At 32.2% G+C, this 18,777-nt stretch overlaps 8 protein-coding genes across 8 annotated transcripts; 3 read left to right on the top strand and 5 right to left on the bottom strand.

The window, feature by feature from the left end:
• Window positions 1-21: 21 nt before the first annotated feature.
• cubi_02543 (anamorsin) lies at window positions 22-918 on the top strand (the record flags this gene model as incomplete). The annotated part of the gene is made up of 1 exon (XM_029019554.1): window positions 22-918. The coding sequence occupies one exon, from the start codon at window positions 22-24 to the stop codon at window positions 916-918; it is 897 nt and encodes a 298-aa protein (XP_028874674.1).
• Window positions 919-1,141: 223 nt separating this feature from the next.
• cubi_02542 (uncharacterized protein) lies at window positions 1,142-1,642 on the bottom strand (the record flags this gene model as incomplete). Its single annotated transcript, XM_029019553.1, has 1 exon — window positions 1,142-1,642. One exon carries the CDS (start codon window positions 1,640-1,642, stop codon window positions 1,142-1,144), a length of 501 nt encoding a protein of 166 aa, XP_028874673.1.
• A 793-nt stretch (window positions 1,643-2,435) lies between these two features.
• Window positions 2,436-7,421, bottom strand: cubi_02541 (uncharacterized protein; the record flags this gene model as incomplete). Its single annotated transcript, XM_029019552.1, has 1 exon — window positions 2,436-7,421. One exon carries the CDS (start codon window positions 7,419-7,421, stop codon window positions 2,436-2,438), a length of 4,986 nt encoding a protein of 1,661 aa, XP_028874672.1.
• Window positions 7,422-8,768: 1,347 nt separating this feature from the next.
• On the bottom strand, window positions 8,769-9,809 carry cubi_02540 (uncharacterized protein; the record flags this gene model as incomplete). Its single annotated transcript, XM_029019551.1, has 1 exon — window positions 8,769-9,809. One exon carries the CDS (start codon window positions 9,807-9,809, stop codon window positions 8,769-8,771), a length of 1,041 nt encoding a protein of 346 aa, XP_028874671.1.
• Window positions 9,810-10,866: 1,057 nt separating this feature from the next.
• cubi_02539 (uncharacterized protein) lies at window positions 10,867-12,375 on the top strand (the record flags this gene model as incomplete). The annotated part of the gene is made up of 1 exon (XM_029019550.1): window positions 10,867-12,375. One exon carries the CDS (start codon window positions 10,867-10,869, stop codon window positions 12,373-12,375), a length of 1,509 nt encoding a protein of 502 aa, XP_028874670.1.
• Window positions 12,376-12,582: 207 nt separating this feature from the next.
• Window positions 12,583-14,664, bottom strand: cubi_02538 (uncharacterized protein; the record flags this gene model as incomplete). The annotated part of the gene is made up of 1 exon (XM_029019549.1): window positions 12,583-14,664. One exon carries the CDS (start codon window positions 14,662-14,664, stop codon window positions 12,583-12,585), a length of 2,082 nt encoding a protein of 693 aa, XP_028874669.1.
• Window positions 14,665-14,909: 245 nt separating this feature from the next.
• cubi_02537 (uncharacterized protein) lies at window positions 14,910-15,374 on the top strand (the record flags this gene model as incomplete). Its single annotated transcript, XM_029019548.1, has 2 exons — window positions 14,910-15,287; window positions 15,309-15,374. The coding sequence occupies 2 exons, from the start codon at window positions 14,910-14,912 to the stop codon at window positions 15,372-15,374; spliced, it is 444 nt and encodes a 147-aa protein (XP_028874668.1).
• A 506-nt stretch (window positions 15,375-15,880) lies between these two features.
• On the bottom strand, window positions 15,881-18,310 carry cubi_02536 (uncharacterized protein; the record flags this gene model as incomplete). Its single annotated transcript, XM_029019547.1, has 1 exon — window positions 15,881-18,310. The coding sequence occupies one exon, from the start codon at window positions 18,308-18,310 to the stop codon at window positions 15,881-15,883; it is 2,430 nt and encodes an 809-aa protein (XP_028874667.1).
• Between the last annotated feature and the right edge of the window lie 467 nt (window positions 18,311-18,777).

The raw sequence follows: 18,777 nt of genomic DNA, 5'->3' as shown, positions 1-18,777 counted from the left end.
AATTTTGCCGAACTGCTTAGCATGGCTCAATTGACTATAACTTACAAAAACGACGATAGATTGGAGGAGAGTGGGGTATTTCTCTCAGAGTTGAATAAGATAAAAAAGGAAGGGAATAGATTTGAGAGGTTTTCTTCCATATCTGATTTGGCAGCTCTTATTAAGCAGGAATCATTCAAAACTATATGTATTTATTTTTCATCTGGAGCAATTCTTGGCGAAGTTTTAACATTTGAGTTTTTGAAAGATTTTTATGGGATATTGGACTTTGGGTCAGTTTTCAAGGTGAATATATTATCTGTGGATTTTCCTGATAAAATTAAAGTTTTTGAAAGAAATTTATTATTTTCTGGATTTATTAAGGTTAACAAAATAGAAAATGCTGTATCAAATTCACCTGAAGGTGGCTTTGAAATGATTGTTAAAGCAGAAAAACCCAGTTGGAAGCTTGAGGAAGGTAAAGTGCTGGTAGATGATATTGATTTAGAAAGATCAGTGCCAGATATAAAAAATTATGTGCAGCTTGGGCAAGGAAAAGAAAGCTGTAAATCAAAGGAAAGAGCTTGCAAAAATTGTAATTGTGGGAGAGCGGATCTTGAGAAGGAAATTGGAGTTGAGGCTGCAAGAAAAGTTTATCAGGAAAAGGTTGAGACTGGAACAGCTCGCTCAAGTTGTGGAAACTGCTATTTAGGCGATGCATTTAGATGTTCTGGATGTCCCTATAAAGGGATGCCAGCATTTAAACCTGGAGAGAAGGTTAGTTTGGCAAATGCTGAGGGGGATGCTAATGATCGTACTGTTGACATGAATATGATTCAGGAGGAGCAAGTGAATCTAATTACTACTACTTCTGTTAATGCTGCTTCCGAGTCTAGTCAAATCCAGAATGTGGGAGGGGTTTTGAAGCTTAACATTTAACCTGGTAAATTAATTCTAGAAAATATGAATTCATCAAAAAGCTGTTTTTTACGTGAAAAAAAAGGGAAAGAGTTATAATTATTAATTTAGATCCTAAGCTAATTTGCCAATTAATAGATGGAAGTTATATATAAGTGCTAGTTTTTTACCTATTTGTAATGCTTGCTACCTTTACAAATCCTTGGCTTATTCATTGTCTTGTTATTTTAAGCCAGATTCATAATCACGAGAATTTACTCATTTGAGTTTGGGTATTATCATTCATGTTATTAAATTGTAACAAATCCAAGTCCGAAATTGTCTGAGAAATATTAATAATTGAGTTATTGAATTCATTAATTCTGTTGCATATTTGGCTTCTATCCATATACTTGAAGGATATCTGATCTGAATCATCTATATCTTTAAGTTCCTCAATAATTGCTTCTGAAGCTTTAATTTCCTCCTTCATTTGGTCTGAAATACTGGTTGTTAGGAGGTCAGGCATAGATATAGGGTCTTTGTAAATTTTCTCGTATGGATGCAAAGCAAGATGCTGAGAAATGGGAGAAAGCGTATCTTGAAAAACTCGAATGCATGCACAAAGAGCTCCAATGTCATCCAAATATTCGGGATATTTTTGGTTTTCTCTATAATTGAATGGCATTCTGCTGACTCCATCATGCATTGATCTAACATTTGTTGCAATATCCAGAAGTAGACGGCTCCAATACTTTTCTGACATTTTAGGGGATTTCTCAGTATTATAATTCTCTATAATTTTTTGTTATTTCTTTCTTGCTAATTATAATTAAGACTCCTCAAATAATAATTCTAGTAAAAGCTTAATTTCTGGATCTAATCATTCAGTTTTTCTTGGAACATATACTTACAAGTGAACAATATCTTCTGCACTATCCGACCAATCAAATTTAAAACCTGACTTTTTCAACTCCAATAACCCACAAGATTTTTATTTCTAATATTTGATTCGTTATTGCAGGTACCTTCACAATTTTTTTTTTTTTAGAAAAAATTCCCGCCATCTCTGCTCCACCCCTCTCTCTTCTTAACTGTAAACAATCAAATCTTTTATTAATCTCTCAAGTCCATAACCCCCCTTATGGGCGCCAAAACACAAACTTTAACGGCGGGGTCATATGCCCTAGCATGCATGTTGGCGCCACACGTGTAGAAAATTAATAAAAACAAAATGTAAAGTACAGTTTAAACAATTAGTTAATCCTAGTAAAAATGTTTATAATAAAACTTTATTAATTTCATTATTTTTTTTCATCTATTTGGTTCTTCTTCCCTTTTTGCCCAAATTATTTGCATTACTATAAGTTAAAAACAATTAAAGAGTAAAATAACTAATAATAATATTAATAATAATATGCCTCCTTCTTGTATAAAAGTGGGTTTTCTCATAAATTAGTTAAGATCACCAATATGTTGGAAACTTTTTATTTTCATTACATTACGGTCAGATACATAATATGTAAAGAGGACTGAAGATCTCCAAATCCTTGTTATATTTACTTATTAAAGTTTTTTAAAACATGACTATTGAAAGCGTTAATATAACCATCAGCTAAGTTACTAGAGCCATAATTGCGATGACAATATTCACTAGCCAAGTCGTTAACATACTTTGCCAACATCTCGTTAGTCTCTTTGCATTTCTTCTTAGCTACAAATCTATTCTGAGGGTACGCTTGCATTAATTGTTGTTGCCTGTATTTGTCTCCTGAGCTTCCCCTTACAGTAGTAATTAGTCCTTCCAGCATTGCAGAAACTGCAATTGCTCCTCCTGAAGAGACAGTATCATCAACTGGTCCCCCATATAATGAAGATACTCCGTTATTGTTATTACTAGTAGTACCGTTTCCTCCTTCTCCTAAAACCGTTAATGATGAGTTGCTACCTGAATTCGAATTAATATTTGTACCTGTTACTGGCATAGATGAGTTTTCATCAGCATCCCCACTATTATTTTCTAATATGGTTGAATTAGCTTCAACTCCATTCCCATTCATGGAAATATCTGTCTGGTTTCTCATTGAACATCTTCTTTTAAGTCCTCTGGAAGGAATTCTTCCTGTTACTGCTGTATTTTGAGAATTTGTATTTTTCAATGAGTCATTGATTGTTTCTGTAATGTTTCCAGAGTCCTTTACTTCTAATGATTGAGTTTCCGAGATCATTTCATCAGCCTTTACATGATTATTATTGTTGTAATTCTCCATTAAATGATAATAATCATTTCCATTTTTTTGATGCATGAATCTCAATACAAGATATTTGTATTCTTCAATTTCTTCATTATTAATATTAATTAAGTGATGATTTGTATGTTCAATTCCATTTCCAGAATGTCCTCCATTTACTAAACTGTTCTCATCTTCATTGGTACTATCTGAATGGTTTCCATTATTGTTAGCACTATTATCACTATAAAAAGCTCTTATTAGGAATGATCCAGTAGGTACAGATATACAAGAATTTTTATTTTCACGTTTCTTTCTTTGTTCCAAAGCTGCAGTTGTTTGAATTGTCAATACCAGAACAGAATCAACAGCTTCTAATTCTAATAACTTGTTTTCTAATAGCTTACTTTCAGGCTCTTCTTGGTTCTTATTCTGAAGTTTTTCTCCATTTTTAGATTCTGACCCAAAACTTAAATTATTGGATAATTGTTTATTTTTAGAGTTATCCTCATAAGATATAAATCTTATTTGATTAGCATTTGGAACATGATTTCCTTTAATAGTAATTGGAACAGATTTATTTCCTACCCCAGTACTAGAATCCAGAGAAGATTCCTCTTTTTTAATACCAACATTACTATTATTATTATTATTATTATTATTATTATTAGTATTAGTAGTAGTAGTATTAGAAGTCGTTTCAATGATCTCTGTTACCTTATTATTCCCATCCTTATCACCTTTAGTCCTCTCATTCCTTAAAAGTCCAAAGTATTTGCCTGCCAAAGAAAGAGGAATATGTATCCCTCTCAAATCAGTTACAAGATGTGAAGGATCCCATTTCAAGTAATTATTTGTAGTAAACTTTAAAGTTTCTCTTTTATCTGATGAGTAGTTCAAGTCCTTAACATTTTCAGAAACAAATACTGTTTTGAATGGTCCTTTTCTGACATCCCAAATTGTATTCTTATCCACCCATTCTGCGTATAATCCCACAAGAGAGTAACTATTCTTGTTAGGATCATCCTTTTGTAATACAAATATAGGAACATTTGTAGAAATTGTAATCCCTCCTACTAAAGAATCATAGTTATCTGAAACTGATAATCCTGAACCTCTTGTTCTATAGGTACTCATTCCTCCAGTGTTAACAGCACTTCCTGATGAATATGCTCCATTATTCCCTCTTCTATTTCCTCTATTACTTGTTAAATAGGTTTTTGCATATCTATTGTTGCTAGAAACAGATCCTGAAACTATAGCATTTTCATCCTCGCCTGATGAAGATCCACCCACAACAGCTCCTGAACCATACTTTGAAGACTTTCCTCTTCCTTTTCTACTTCCTACGTACTCTTGATCACCACCTAAAATTGTGTCGTCATCACTCATTAAAATATCATCATAACCATATTTAAGAGAAACAAATCTTCCAGATCTAGTGGTTGTAGTGGTTGTGTTACCACCACCACTCCCATAACTTCTTCTTCCTTTTAAACCAATAGAGGCATTGTTACCTGCTAAAGATGTTCCTGTTGTTTGTCCTATTGTTCCTATATTACTACCATATGGATCAGATTTATATGTTCTCCCTCCAAGACCTGCTGCTGCTGCTGCTGTTCCAATACTAGATAAGTCGGAAATCAATTCTCCCCCAATACTACCCGGAATGTACTTCTTACTATCCAGCAAACCGCTGCCATGCAGAAGCTCATCCTTCTTGTATGATTTAGACTTTCCGCCCATACCAGAAATTATACCACTCTCATCCATTTTGATCAAAGTATTAGGCCCTAAATTTCGTCCTGATGTAGCTGAAGCTATTCCTGATCCACTTTGACGGCGTTGACCAGCTTGACGATCACAATATTTTGCCAAAGTATGACGAACGGACACAAATGCACTCCACATTGCCTTCTCCACATTGTCTATACTTAGCTGTTTAGATGCATTCACATTAACAAATAGTTCATCTTGATCAATCGGTATTAATCTCTTCTTCTGGTACCCAAGAGAATCCCTTACTTCTTCTATTTGATATACTGTAAATTTAAAACAATATCTTCTTCTATCCCATTCAAGACGTAATCTTATTCCAGATTTTGGTACTGATGTATCTAAAAGAGTCTTTACAAGACTTTCTGCATGAGAATGCAATCTTTCAAGATCATTCTCCAACAAACAACCTCCTCCACTTCCTGGTCCTATTATACCTGGTATAATTCCATTCAAACCAGTACCAGTAGTTGCATTTCCTCCTATACCTGAATTTGCATTGTTAACACCACCAATATTCATTCCGTTTGCAGCCAAAGCCCCAGGAAGTAATGCTCCAATATATTCTCCACCTATATTCAACCCTGGAAAAAATGGATTGTAACCTTCAACTCCCCCGCCACCACCTGATCCCATGAAACCCATTATTTGGGGAAGGTGTTGAGCTCCTCCTTGAGTAGGAATAATTGGAGGCATATTTGGGGGAAAGCCAGGTACCTGAATTTGTCCTCCTGAACCTGTAGACGCAGCGGCGGCAGCAGCAGCAGCTGCTGCCAGTTGAGGATTGAAGGCCAAAAACATTGGGTTTGTTGCTGGCATTCTCTGCATCATTAAAAATGGATTAACTACCCCCCCTTGTCCTCCAGGAACATTTGCGATTCCTCCTGATTGAGTTATCGGAATTCCAAGTCCTGGTAATATTCCTCCTTGAACTACTGCTGCTTGTTGAGTTTGCTGTTGAATTTGTTGTTGTACCTGCTGCTGAGACTGATTTAATAATGGGGTTGTAATTTGGTTCCCTCCCAAAGCTGGAACTAGTGATGGGGAAGTTTTAACCGAATTGGAATCCAATTGTTTAATTGGTTTAATTGAGGCACTAGAATCTATCTTATCTGCCTCAGGCTTAAGTTCTGGTAATTGAACTTTTTCTTGAGAAGGCATTTTCGCAGATTCTTTGCTTTCTTCCTCAGTATGATTAGTTTGTGGATTCTCGGTTGTATTATTTACATCATTCAATGTTTGACTCAACACTACACTTTCAGAATGATTATCATCCCCTTTAGTATCCTCCTTTGTTGAAGTAGAACTCACCAAGTTGTTTGCAGTGCTTACCTCACATTTGTCCTTTGTTATACTCTCATCCCCTTCTGAGGCATTATTTTCATTAACCACACATTTTACTTCTTCTTGAAAATTAGCCATGGGTTTTCCTATACCTTGACTTAATCCTGTTATAAGAGAACTATTTTCCACTGTATTATTAGATGGAACTGATTGGTTAGTTGGTTGTCTCATTTGTGCTTGAATTTGAGCCTGTAATAGGGTTGGTAGTAACAGTGAATGCATAGGAAAAGGTTGTAAACCCATTGGATGGGGAGGATGAGGTTGACCAACAGATTGTTGTGGTGCAATACCAATTGGATTTCCTCCACCTGATTGTAATGCATTCATTAACATTGGATTCTGAAAAATCATTGGATTAATCTGAGCATGTTGAGGGACCATAGTATTAAAGATCTGTTGTGCATGCAATTGTGCGTGCAATTGTGATGGATTTTGAGCTTGTTGTTGTAAAAACTGTTGTTGTTGCTGTTGTTGCTGCTGCTGCTGTTGTTGTTGTTGTTGTTGTTGTTGTTGCTGTTGCTGTTGTTGCTGTTGTTGCTGTTGTTGTTGCTGTTGTTGTTGCTGTTGTTGTTGTTGTTGTTGTTGTTGTTGTTGCTGCTTAATATGCTGTTGTTGTAATGCATTTAAAAGTATCATTTGCTGCTGGTGAATTTTTTCAGCATTAGAATGAAAAGGAACACTACTAGGACCACTATTGTTTACTAATACTGTTGTATTTGGTTTGACTTGGTTCCCCGCCTGGATCTGTTGAGTGGCTTTGTATAAGTCTAGATTCAGGGTACCACCTGAAGCATTTCCAGCCCCATTATTAACGTTACCATTAAGTTCAGTACTTACGTTTTTTATAGGAGATACAAAATTTATAGGATTAAAATTAGAGCTTGTGGCATTACTACCATTATTCATAGAAACAGCAGAATTTAGTTTAGATACTGCTGAAATACCTTCAGTTTGTTTTGAAAAAGAATGATTGATAGGTAACAACGGAGCCTTATCTTCTGCTATAGCAACATGTGCAGAAGCCTGAACCTCTTCAATATTCTGGACAATATTATTTCCCTCAGGTATTGGACCAAATGATTGTAATGGCCTATTCTGATTTTGGGATATTACTGATTCTGATATGGCAGCATAAGACCCAGAAACAGACTGGTCCCTATTAATTACTGGCCCATTCCTCTCTTGCTCTTCCATTTTTGTTAAATTCCTGATAATCCACTATTTAGCCCACTCCCATACACAAAAGTTATTACTTGTTCAGATTTTGACTATTGAATGTGCGTTGCGCCAACCCCAAGAGACAACAACAGACGGATAGTTACATACACTTTTTTGGGGTGACATTTTGAATGGAGACATGCGTGTACGTATACCCATTAAATATTTATATCTGAAATTAATATATATTTAAAAAAACATTTGTAAGTAAAGAATGTAATTGCCAGAATTGTGTAAATTTATGTATATAAGAATATGAAAACAACATGCGTTTGTTTTTTGAATAAGTTTTGTTTTGCTGTCTTTATTTTGTTCGATTTGATTTGGACTGTTTCTTAAGTGACTTTTGAAAAAAACAAAGAGGCGGGTCACCATGCACTTTACTAGGCCTTGAAGCCTTCTTTATTAAGGGGGGAAAGCTAAAAGGAAGCTGGCGGTTGATAAATTTTTGGTTGGATTTTGTTGGATTATGATTTTTAAAGATTAAAAATGCCATTTTTGACTCAATTTTTTTTTGTTTAATATTTTAAATGTTCTGTCTCTAAATGAGGAAAGTGAGGGTAGGGTAGAGGAGGTAGAGGTAGATGAGTGTATGAATGGATGAATAAATGAATGAATGAATGAATGAATGGATAGATTGATAAGTAAGTTGTTTGACGCTTTGAATTAATTTAATATATTTTTCTTCTTTTTTAAACTGCTTGCCACAATTGATACCTCTGAATAGTGGATAAGTGGCCAAATACACGGACTAACCCATTTTTAAGACTTGAACTAATAGGTGGGTGTAACAAAATGAATAGAATGATTATTTTTCACTGCTTTACTTGTATTTATGATGGTTGTTTTGTATAATTTACTCTTTAATCTGATTAAATACTCCATAATAGGTAACTGACCAGTTTTATATATCACACATTTCCCCGCTTAATATTAAATAAAAAAATAAATATATAACAAATTAACTTAAAAGATTTTGGGTTAGATTGTATGTTGGTGGGAATATATTATAGTAATTTGACATATATCTCACGAATTTGTGTTATCTGCTTGTTGGAAAATTCGTTGTTTGTAAGGGAATCCCATAATATGTGATTGACACTCTGTGTGGGGATAGCTTAATTTATAGATTGTCTGCACAGTAATTCTGTTTTAAGTTGAGGACGGCGGAAACTTATTTTAAGCTCATTTGTATAAGACAATTGGGATGTAATTACTGAGTATAGAATGGATGGGAATTGAAGGTACAGTATGAAGATGAGTATTGGGAATGATTTGGAAAACAGAAATAGAGTATTGGACTGTTGGATTCAAAATAAGAATTCATTCCAGACTCTTCACAGTAAAGAATGATGAGGTATTGCAATACCCTGTAGACTCTAAGACTTCTGGGAGTTTTCCACTCTTCATTATTGTAATGGTATCTTTCTCCTGATCTGGTTTTGATCTACTTATCGATCTATTTACAAGACGATTTGAAGAGTCTTTAGATGCTTGGAAATTTTTAGGAGTGAAAACTGGAGAACAAGAGTGAGAGATTGCTTGTGCTGATGGTGTGCTATGTTTAGAGATAAATTCTGAAAGCAAATCCGAGTTGGATTTATGTTTATAGTCAGAATTGGACTCTGAAGAAAAGCTGGAGTTGAAACCCATATGGGAATTAGAGACTCCCCTTATTAGTGACCCAGAATCTGAATTAGAGTTTAAATTTGATTCAACCCTATAAATTAAGTGGGGATCAGAACTAATATCAGCTTCTAAGTCCACAATTTGGGTCTGAAAGTCTTCTAATATCTCAGCATCATATTCCTTCTTAAATTCATAGAAGAGTAAGTTATATTCGTTGTTTCCGTAATTATAGTAATCTTGGATTTCATTTGAAAGCAAATACTCTTCTTCGTATTTCTGTTTTTCCTCAAATGATAAATCCAACGCCAAATTAGTCTCATCTTTATTCACTAATGTTTGATTATTGGAGAAATTATTCGTATTGTAATCTGTATAAATTCCATAATTTTGATTGTGGGATTTTACAATTTCAAGCAAATCCTCTTCATTACTTTTTAAAATACCTCTCAATTTGGTTGCTTTATCTATAATACTATTATCTAATTTATAATTTGGATGTCTTATATGCACAATCTTTCTTGCATCATGAATACTTACTTCTCCAAGCGGCTTTTTATCAACAATGAATCTTCCATATCTTTCCAAATTCTTCATCTGCTGTCTTACTAAACCATCAATATTCATCATTGATTCCTGAAATGCCGCTTCTAACATTTCCATCAAATTCTTTAAAAAACTTCTTACTGTATTATTCTCCTCCTTCTTCAATATTTCACTTCTTATCAAATACTCCATTTTCACATTTCAAAACTAACAACTTTTTTTCTCTGACTTCTCTAATTTGATTTAACTCCTATTCCCACAGTAAAACAAATTACTGTTAATGCATGACAAATTGTGATGTAAATTTTGGCGCTTTTTGATTTTTTTTTTTTGTATTTTTAAACAGTAAAATATGATTACTTGATTATTTTTATTTTTTTTTAAGCCTAAAACCAGTTACTCTTTATTTACATAAATATTTATATTCATGAACTTTAACTGCACTTTCATTGTTAGTTACTTTTCGTACTTTATCTTCATTACAAAACTTATTTACTTGTATATTATTATTTGTTAATTAAATTTTAATTCTAACCCTTAATTTCTACAATGTTAAACTAATTAATCTTATCTTTCATTATTCTAAAATTATTAATTCATCCACATGCAATAATCAATTTTTCTACCGGTATAGAACTTATGTCCACTATTTTCTTCGCAAAGTTTTACATGTAATGCTCACTTTTCTAATACCGGCATTTACATGCAAATTTTCCACATTAACAACTAAATGCATTAGTAATGTTATTATTGAAAAGTGTGAAACAGAACTCCGAGTTTTATTATTAAATAAAAAAAGTTATTGGTAAATTGTAAAAAAAAAAAAAAATACTAGAGCATACAAACACAAAGATAATAAGCTAATTATATAATTTTTACTCAATAGCTTTTATATTCCACTAAAATATGGCATTAATTCCACTTTAATTATTCCATATTAAAACAATATTTTTATTCGAACAAAGAATTACTTTAAAATAAATCTGAGGATTTAGCGGTAACCTTTATTTTTGTTTAGTTACAAAATGAGGGGGAAAACAATCATGCAGTTTGAAAAAGTGAGAAAACCACAAAAATAAGTTGAAATTCCATATTTATCAAAGACAGTAGAGAAGAAAACAACCAATAAAGCAACTAATTATCTTTTGTTTATTTTGCAAAGAAAGGGGAATATTTTTTTTAAGCAAAAGTTTCCATACTATAATAGGATTAATAGATACGGAATCAAACAAGAAAAAAAACAAAGAATATGAATCATTTTATAGATGAGTATTTTATCTCCCCAGATCATTATTGTAAAGAAAAGAAATTTTCATCTGTCAGATTTCAAAGCGAGAAAAGTGGACTAATACAATGTTACCATTACTTTAAAGTTGAACCAAATCAAACAAGGAAAGGAACGGCCTTGTTAATACATGGATACTCCAGCCACACATTATCAGAATATATGAACATTGTGGAAAACAAAGACTTTGAACTCAACGAAATAAAAGATTCTCAAAGTGAAAACAAAAAAAATGATCCTTTCTACAAATCTCAATTTATCACATCTTATAATGGAAGCTATATTGAATATTTCAACAAAAAAGGTTACGATGTTATATCTCTTGATTTAGAAGGCCATGGATTTTCACAAGGACTTAAATGTAATACTGAAAACTTGAATAATAATTGTTTTAACATAATACAAATGCTAAAAATTGAATTACTCAAGCATTCTGGAGATCAAAAAAATGATTTAGAAAAGTACCAAGTTTCATCTTATATTTGGAATAATGAAAATCAAACTAATTATGATTTGAAACATGATGCAAAAGGTAAAAATGATAAAGAAAATGAATTCTTTTTATATTCATCTAAAATACATAAGGTTAACCTCAAAGATACTACAAACTATTTGAAAGCAAAAAAATGCATTCATTGTTCCGAATTAGAATGCTATTTCAAAGATACCTTTGGTGAAAAGATTATTTTATGCGGTATTTCAATGGGTGGAGCTATTGCATTAAGGCTTAGTGAACTTATTGGCCAAACATGTGAAGATGATCAAAATGGTTTCCCAGATAAATCAATTGTTAAATGCTTAAGGTCAAGAATGGTTTGTACAGTTTTACTTTCACCTATGCTAAGTTTGGAATCAGTCAAGAAAAAAGCTTTAAACAGAATAATGTTACCTTTACTCCCAATTACATCTTATTTATTCCCAAATCTGCAAGTTGGTTCTAGAACCCATAATCCAGTTTGTGGCCACATCTCTTCCTTTTCCAAATATGATCCATTATACTATAATAAAAGAGTCAAGGCGTTAATGTGTAAGAGCCTTTTAAACCTTACTGACATAATTAGAGATAATTTGCACTATTACCCAATGGATGTTCCTTTATTAATTTGTCATTGTGTTCATGATACCATGACAGATTTTGAAGGTAGCGAAAAAACTATTGGTTATTTTAACCAAATTATTAAAGATATTAACCATTGTGAATCCAATGAGATCAATACATTAGCAGAGTTTGCATTATGGCCAATTACGTGTAAAAAAATGTGGCATGTTCTAACCAGAGAATCAGGATTTCAGGACCTACTTGAAAAGATTCTAATTTGGATATCTAAAAAAGAATCTTCGCACGAAAAAAAGTGCAAAAGTATGAAAAGATATGACAAAAACTCAAACATTGAACCATTTTTTAGATCCCTGAAAAATAAGTCATTATTTAAACATAACTTAAATAACAATGACATTCAGGTTTCTAATTAATACCTGAGATAATGATAAAATGTAAATTACGTTCGAAAACCCTTAGAAAGAATAGTTTATAAATGCCTGTTTTTTAAATTTGTAATAAAATTATATATTTCAATGTTTTAACTATTTCTTATATAATTTGAATAAAAGGATAACTTTAAAATTAAATTAAACTTAAATTAATATAACTATATATAGCTAGAAGAATGGGATCTTATATTACCTTATTCTTTGCTTTAAAGTTTTCCAATACAAGTTTATTGTGTTAATATTTTTCCCACTCTTCGATTTACTGCTGTCTTGAGAACTAGTAACAAAAGTTTGGTTATTCTGATTCTCAGCAATATTTTCATCAAAATCTCCATCTGAAGATTTAAAATTTTTATGTTTCTTATTCCCGTATTTTAAATCAGCATTAATAACCTCCAAATTCCCAACATAGGAACTATAAGAAAGTAGTTGCTTTCTCTGTTTCTCAATTCTGCTCCTCAAATTATTAACCTCGATTTGATAGTTTGTTTCTGTTTGTGCCAAAGCAAGCTTAGTAGATATTAACTCCTTCTCAATTTCTTCAAATCCATAAGAGAGATTATGACTTGATGAATCTTCTCCTAAATGCTGATTATGGTCCAAAGTCTTACTCGATGTATGATTTCCAGTTTCGTTATCGTCATTCATGGATACGGATAACTTAATAGCCTTTCCAGCAATAGTATACTCTGAAGCATGGCTATTAGCAGTAGCAAAAGAACTTGGATGTTTAGGAATGGAAAAGATTTCTTCTTCAACTTCATCCTGTATTTGGCCATTCCTTTTATAAATTTCAAATTGCTTAGTAATGTCTTGAATTTGATTTTCTAATTGGGAAATATATTTCTCATATTTAAATCTATCGGATTCTCTTAGGCGTCTCAATTCATCTCTAATTCCAGTAAGCTCACTAACTTCCTGTTGTAATAAACAATAATCATCCAATCCCACAACTTTTGCACCTTTATTAGCTTCAGTATTGCTTTTGTCGTCAGATTTATCACTCAGATCCTCGGTATTTCTCAAAAGCATAATTTCATTCATTAAATCTGCTTCTCTCTGTTTCCAGTTCTTTTCCTGTTCCGAATATATCTGTAGTTGTTGTTTTAAAGAACTTATCTCCATGTTATATTCATGAATCTTTCTTCTATATTCCTCCTGTTCCATATATAACCTTTGAGTAAGTATTTCATGAGACGTTGATGAATGAGGAGATGAAGCTTTTGTAACTCCCTGTTCTGAAGCAGAATCAAACGTCTTAAAGTTTTCTACTGATTGGTTCGGTAACTTAATAATTGGATTTGGGTAATAACTTGGAGCGGTTTTTTGATTGATCTCATTATGATGGTGATTATGATTATTAATTGGATTTAAGCCACTGGTAACTGTGTCTAATGTATTTTCATTATGAGTTATATTATGGATCTGAGCTTCTGATTTCTCATTATTAACTTCAACGTCAACAATAGTAGCAGTCTCAGTTAACTCTTCTGTTTCTCTAATTGTTTCATTACTAACTTCAATATCTTCCTTAATTGAGAACATTGGAATTCCTAACGTACTTTCGCAAGACAACTTGGTATCCTTTTTGTCAAAATCATTTATGATAAGTCCTTTTTGATTAACCCTATTTTTATTTGAAGAGAAATCACTAGTATTTGCAAAATTGTTTTTTAATTCACTCAAGTTCTGGACCGGAATTTCAGAGATTTCACTGTAAACTGAAGTAAATCCAGACATCATGGAAGCTGTGTCATCAAAGCCTTCCGAAACTTGACCTAAGGAGGAACAAGTAACATAAATCTCAATAAATGAATTCGGGTCCGAGCATTTAATTAAAGGAATTTCAACTCTCACAGGTTCTGAAACTTCGTAACCTGCTAATCTATAGCTGTTTGCAAAGCTTGAAAGCTCCAAAGGTACTTCACCAATCAATGTAACTAGAGGATTGCCTTTGAATCTGCCATATACGACAAGTCTTGAATCTTTTGGCAAGAATGTCTCTGAATTAGATTGTGTTTTTCCTGGTTTCTGAGATGATTTTTGAAAAAGTGTTGCAATCAAGACCATTGGCTGATAAAAAGGATGTATTATACTTCCATTTACACATGATACTGTCTCTTTCCCAGAAATTCTCTTTGGGCCTCTTATCCAATCTATAGTAATTTCGCATTCCTCATGTAAAAATACATGAAGATTTTCAACTTTCAAATCAAACCTGAACTTCTCTGCATTCTGACCAATATGTTTTACTGCTCTAACCAGTCTCATCTTTCAAATGTACAGGTTTTGTACTTTATCTTTTGATTTTTTTTTTAATATAAATTTAATTTTTATTATTCAAATTCATATAAAAACTTCAAGGTAAATTTCAGCGCTCAGTTTGAATCTTCAGGTTTTTTTTTTAAATAATTTCAAGAATAAATACCCATACTATTTAAATAGTTTTTTTATAAATAAATATTCATATTTTCTTTTAGCTCAATTGTATATTTAGTTATATCTTCACTCAAAATATGGCTGGCCAATCAGCAAAAAGGATAGCTAAAGAAGCTGCCAAATACACATCAATTTACCTTTATATAATGATTTCTTGCATTTTAATTCATTTCATTTCTAAAGGATTATACAACCCATCAAAATTGCTTGGAAGAACTGGTTTTGGATTTGCAGTGATTTCTACCATATATTTATTTACTTACTCTAGTATCAAGTCTCGTTTAGAAGTTGGAGTAGGTTATTCAATGTACCAAGATGTATATATTTTAAACTCTTTGGTTGCAATATTGTCCATCATATCAAGCTATTTCTGGTATATTTTTTTGCTAATCCCAATTTACATCATCTACAAAATTGGAAAAATAATTATTAATTGGGTATTCACCCCCGAACCTGTAAGTTTACTAATTAATTAGGGAATATATCCGGCATGTTCGAAAACAATCCCTGTTAATCATAAGCATCCTTTGTATATATCTTAACCCTATTACCATCTTTTTTTATTTTGTATAGGAAATTCAAATCCCTCAAAAGCAAAAGACCCCAAAATATAAATACCATTAATTTTATACTGTATTTAAATTCATCAAATTTTAATTTTTGAGAATTAATCTCCAATTTTTAAACAATTAATTTCATTAATTAGATTTAGCAATCAATCAATAACTTTATCCTGAAATCCTATTTAAATTTAAAATTAATATCAAAATTTCTCTCCATTAATTTTTTTCAATTATTTCTACTTTACAAACTCTATTGCATGCACATGCAATTCTTTCTAATGCAAATTTTTGCAAGTGCATGTGGACAATATAACCGGTACAGGAGTTTTACACGTAATATAATAATCATGTGGACAATTTGTAGAGAAAGAATCAATGAAAAGATTAAAAATAATGAAAAACACAAATTTATATCTATGTTTTAAAGATAATTTAAAGCTATAATTTTAAAGCAATGAAATTGTAATTTAACAATCCATTAAAGATTATATTCTAATTGAATTACGGAGTTTAATAAAGCAGTTCAATGCGTGGCTATTTTCATCATTTTCAATGATTCTGCAAATAACTGTGGCAGCATCAATAAATTCTATAAGAAAGTTGGGGTCGTCAAAAAGTTCAAATTCTTTATTTTCCCAGAGCAAACTGACTTTTTGAATTATAGATAAAAGAGTGTCTGGATTGAGTTGATGCTGAAAATATGAGGAAAGCTTACTAAGCTTCTTTTCAAAGAGCTCGTAAAATAAGTCATCCCAGTGAAAAATCAGAAAACTTATGGTACCTTGAAAATCAAGAATTCCTTGTTTATCCCCCTCTTCCAAGTTGTTTGTTCCTCTTATATTTCTAACCTTAGAATACTTCCAGATATGGTCATTATCAACGAGACCTTGAAAAACCGTGGATGTATTGGAGAGAACTGAAGAATTTGAGATATTTGAAGAAGTCCCACCTTTGGATAAAGTTGAAGATTTTAAACATTTTACCAAGTATGGTGCAAGTATTTGAGCAAGTAATTGTTGTCCAATTAAGGCTATTTCAAAGTGAGAATGATCTTGCTTATTCACATCAAGCTCATTATCTTCTAGAAAGAAGCAATTTGTTCTACAGAGTGAGGGTTTTTTCAAAATAGCTTCTTTTTCTCCAAATTCCTCTCTATAATCATAAAAGTAAGTTCTTTCCTTTGACTTGTTTCTTCTACAGATACGAGGATATATGGCATTCAAAATTGAATTAGAATTGTTAAGTCCCCCAGCAAAACTAGATATCAAAATTGGTTTCTCATCTGGAGCCCAAACCTTCCTAAATATTTCACACCCAATTGACCATTCAATAAAAAGAGAAATTGAATCAACGTTTCCACAATACTTTGGATGCATATTTATGTTGCTGCTTGCAAGAAGAGAGGAAAAAAACACTCTCGGACTATTTAAGATAATTTTATGGTATAAAAAGATATTCCCTTCCTTACAAGGTATCACTCTTTCTGGTTTATTATATTCAATAAAATAATTCAAAATATCTCTGGACAAGTTCCCATACATTTCAAACTGTTCCTCTTCTCTAATATTATATAATTCTAACTCATTGCTACCATATACTTCCAAACCTATATTCCTATCATCATTTTGTGTGCAAGTACTCATCTTTTGATTCTTTCCATTATTTACAGTCAAAGTTGCATTATTCTTGCCAAAAATTTGGTCTAAAATATTCTCACTCAAGTTATGCTTTTCATCACCATTACAATTTACAGAAACTACATTCAAAAATTTCTCAGAGAAAATGGCTTTAACAGATAATAAACGTATTTTTGGAGGTTTTGACTCATCAATAATATGAAACAATATGTTCCCATCGTTAAAGTTTTCATAATGAGAAGATACTGACAAATTATGAAGATCATGAAACCCTTTACATGAAAGACTTGGGGTAAACCCAGCAGGGAAATCCCAACCCAACAAAATCTTACCAGCATATCCAGAAATTTTATAAACTATATTTCCCTTAAAATCTGCTGAAAAAAGAGATTCACAACTGGCTCCGAATTCTACTACACTATTTGCAGAAATCATTTCTGGGGGGAATTCTATCCACTGTCCTCCTGAAATTAAGTTTATTATAGAATAAGGAGAATTTGGGCCCCTTGTAATCAAGCTCTCACTGTGGCTTTCAATATGCATGCTAGGAGTAACTGCTGAGGAAATTGTAGAGTTTGCCAAATTCCTATTCCTGAACTTTTCATTATCGCTCTTGTTTGCTGCTGGGAGATACAAAGTTAGATCGAAGTCAGTCAAGTTTACAACTCTAATATAAAGAGAGCGAGGAAATGTCCTTAATCTTTTAACCCATTCATAATAGTTTGAATTCAACCTTTTATTAAATTCAAATTCATTCTGAGTTGAATAATTCTCCTTAAAGTCTCTTGAATCCAGTTTATCCAGTAGCTTGTTTCCAAACTCGGTCTCCCTGATATTAATATGTGTCATTAGCCTTTTACAAGATCTCTGCAACCCATTAGTGTTATCCAAGTAAAAGATCTCATTGCTTCCTTCTATAGACTCAGGATTACCATTCGTAATTTCACTACTACTACTAATGGCTTTACCTGTAAATTTTACAAATTTTTCATCATCCTCAATCATACCAGTCCAAACATTAGCTTCGCAATCACCGATAATTCGGGATTCGTATTTATAACTAAAGAAATACTCCAATCCATTCACTATTACAGAATAAACAACATTACAACCTAATATACTTTGGTATGTTGCACTTGAACATACAAATGATGTCATCATCCCTGATTTAATCTTTTCTATTGGATGGTAAACCCACTCTCCTTTATCCAGTATGTGTACATACCTGAAAAAAGTTAATCGAGTATTATTCTTAATTACTACCTCCAATTGTTCCATTTTTACTAAAAAACCTCTCTAAAACTTCTATAATGTAGTTATCTTTGCAATCAACTATTTCTGACTGTTATTTCCCTATTATTGTCTGAATCTTTTGTGCTTTCTTGCGATCCGAGAATCTTGCTTTTCGCTCTTCTAACCTATACTAACACCAATGTAAACTACTAGATCACTGGTTTTCTTACTCCCAAAATTTCTCCTTCTACATCTTATTATCTTCTCTTGGTCGCTTATTATTAATATCCCTAATATTTTTCTTTTTGTTTGTTTCTGCATTGCTTTTTCCACTGTGGGGAAATTTTGGCGCCTGACATTGTCATTATTTTAAATACACGTGTTCAAAAATTAAAATCAGAATTTTCATTTTTTGACAGAAAAACTGGATTTCTGTAAAAATTGGTAATTTCTAAAGCTTTTTAAAGATGAATATAGTTTGCTACTTGTAATTTTCAGATTTTTCAAGGGAA

This window comes from Cryptosporidium ubiquitum, assembly GCF_001865345.1.
Source record: "Cryptosporidium ubiquitum isolate 39726 chromosome Unknown contig_13, whole genome shotgun sequence".
In the NCBI taxonomy this organism is placed as follows: Eukaryota; Apicomplexa; class Conoidasida; order Eucoccidiorida; family Cryptosporidiidae; genus Cryptosporidium; species Cryptosporidium ubiquitum.
This window is presented reverse-complemented; position numbering and strand designations above follow the sequence as displayed.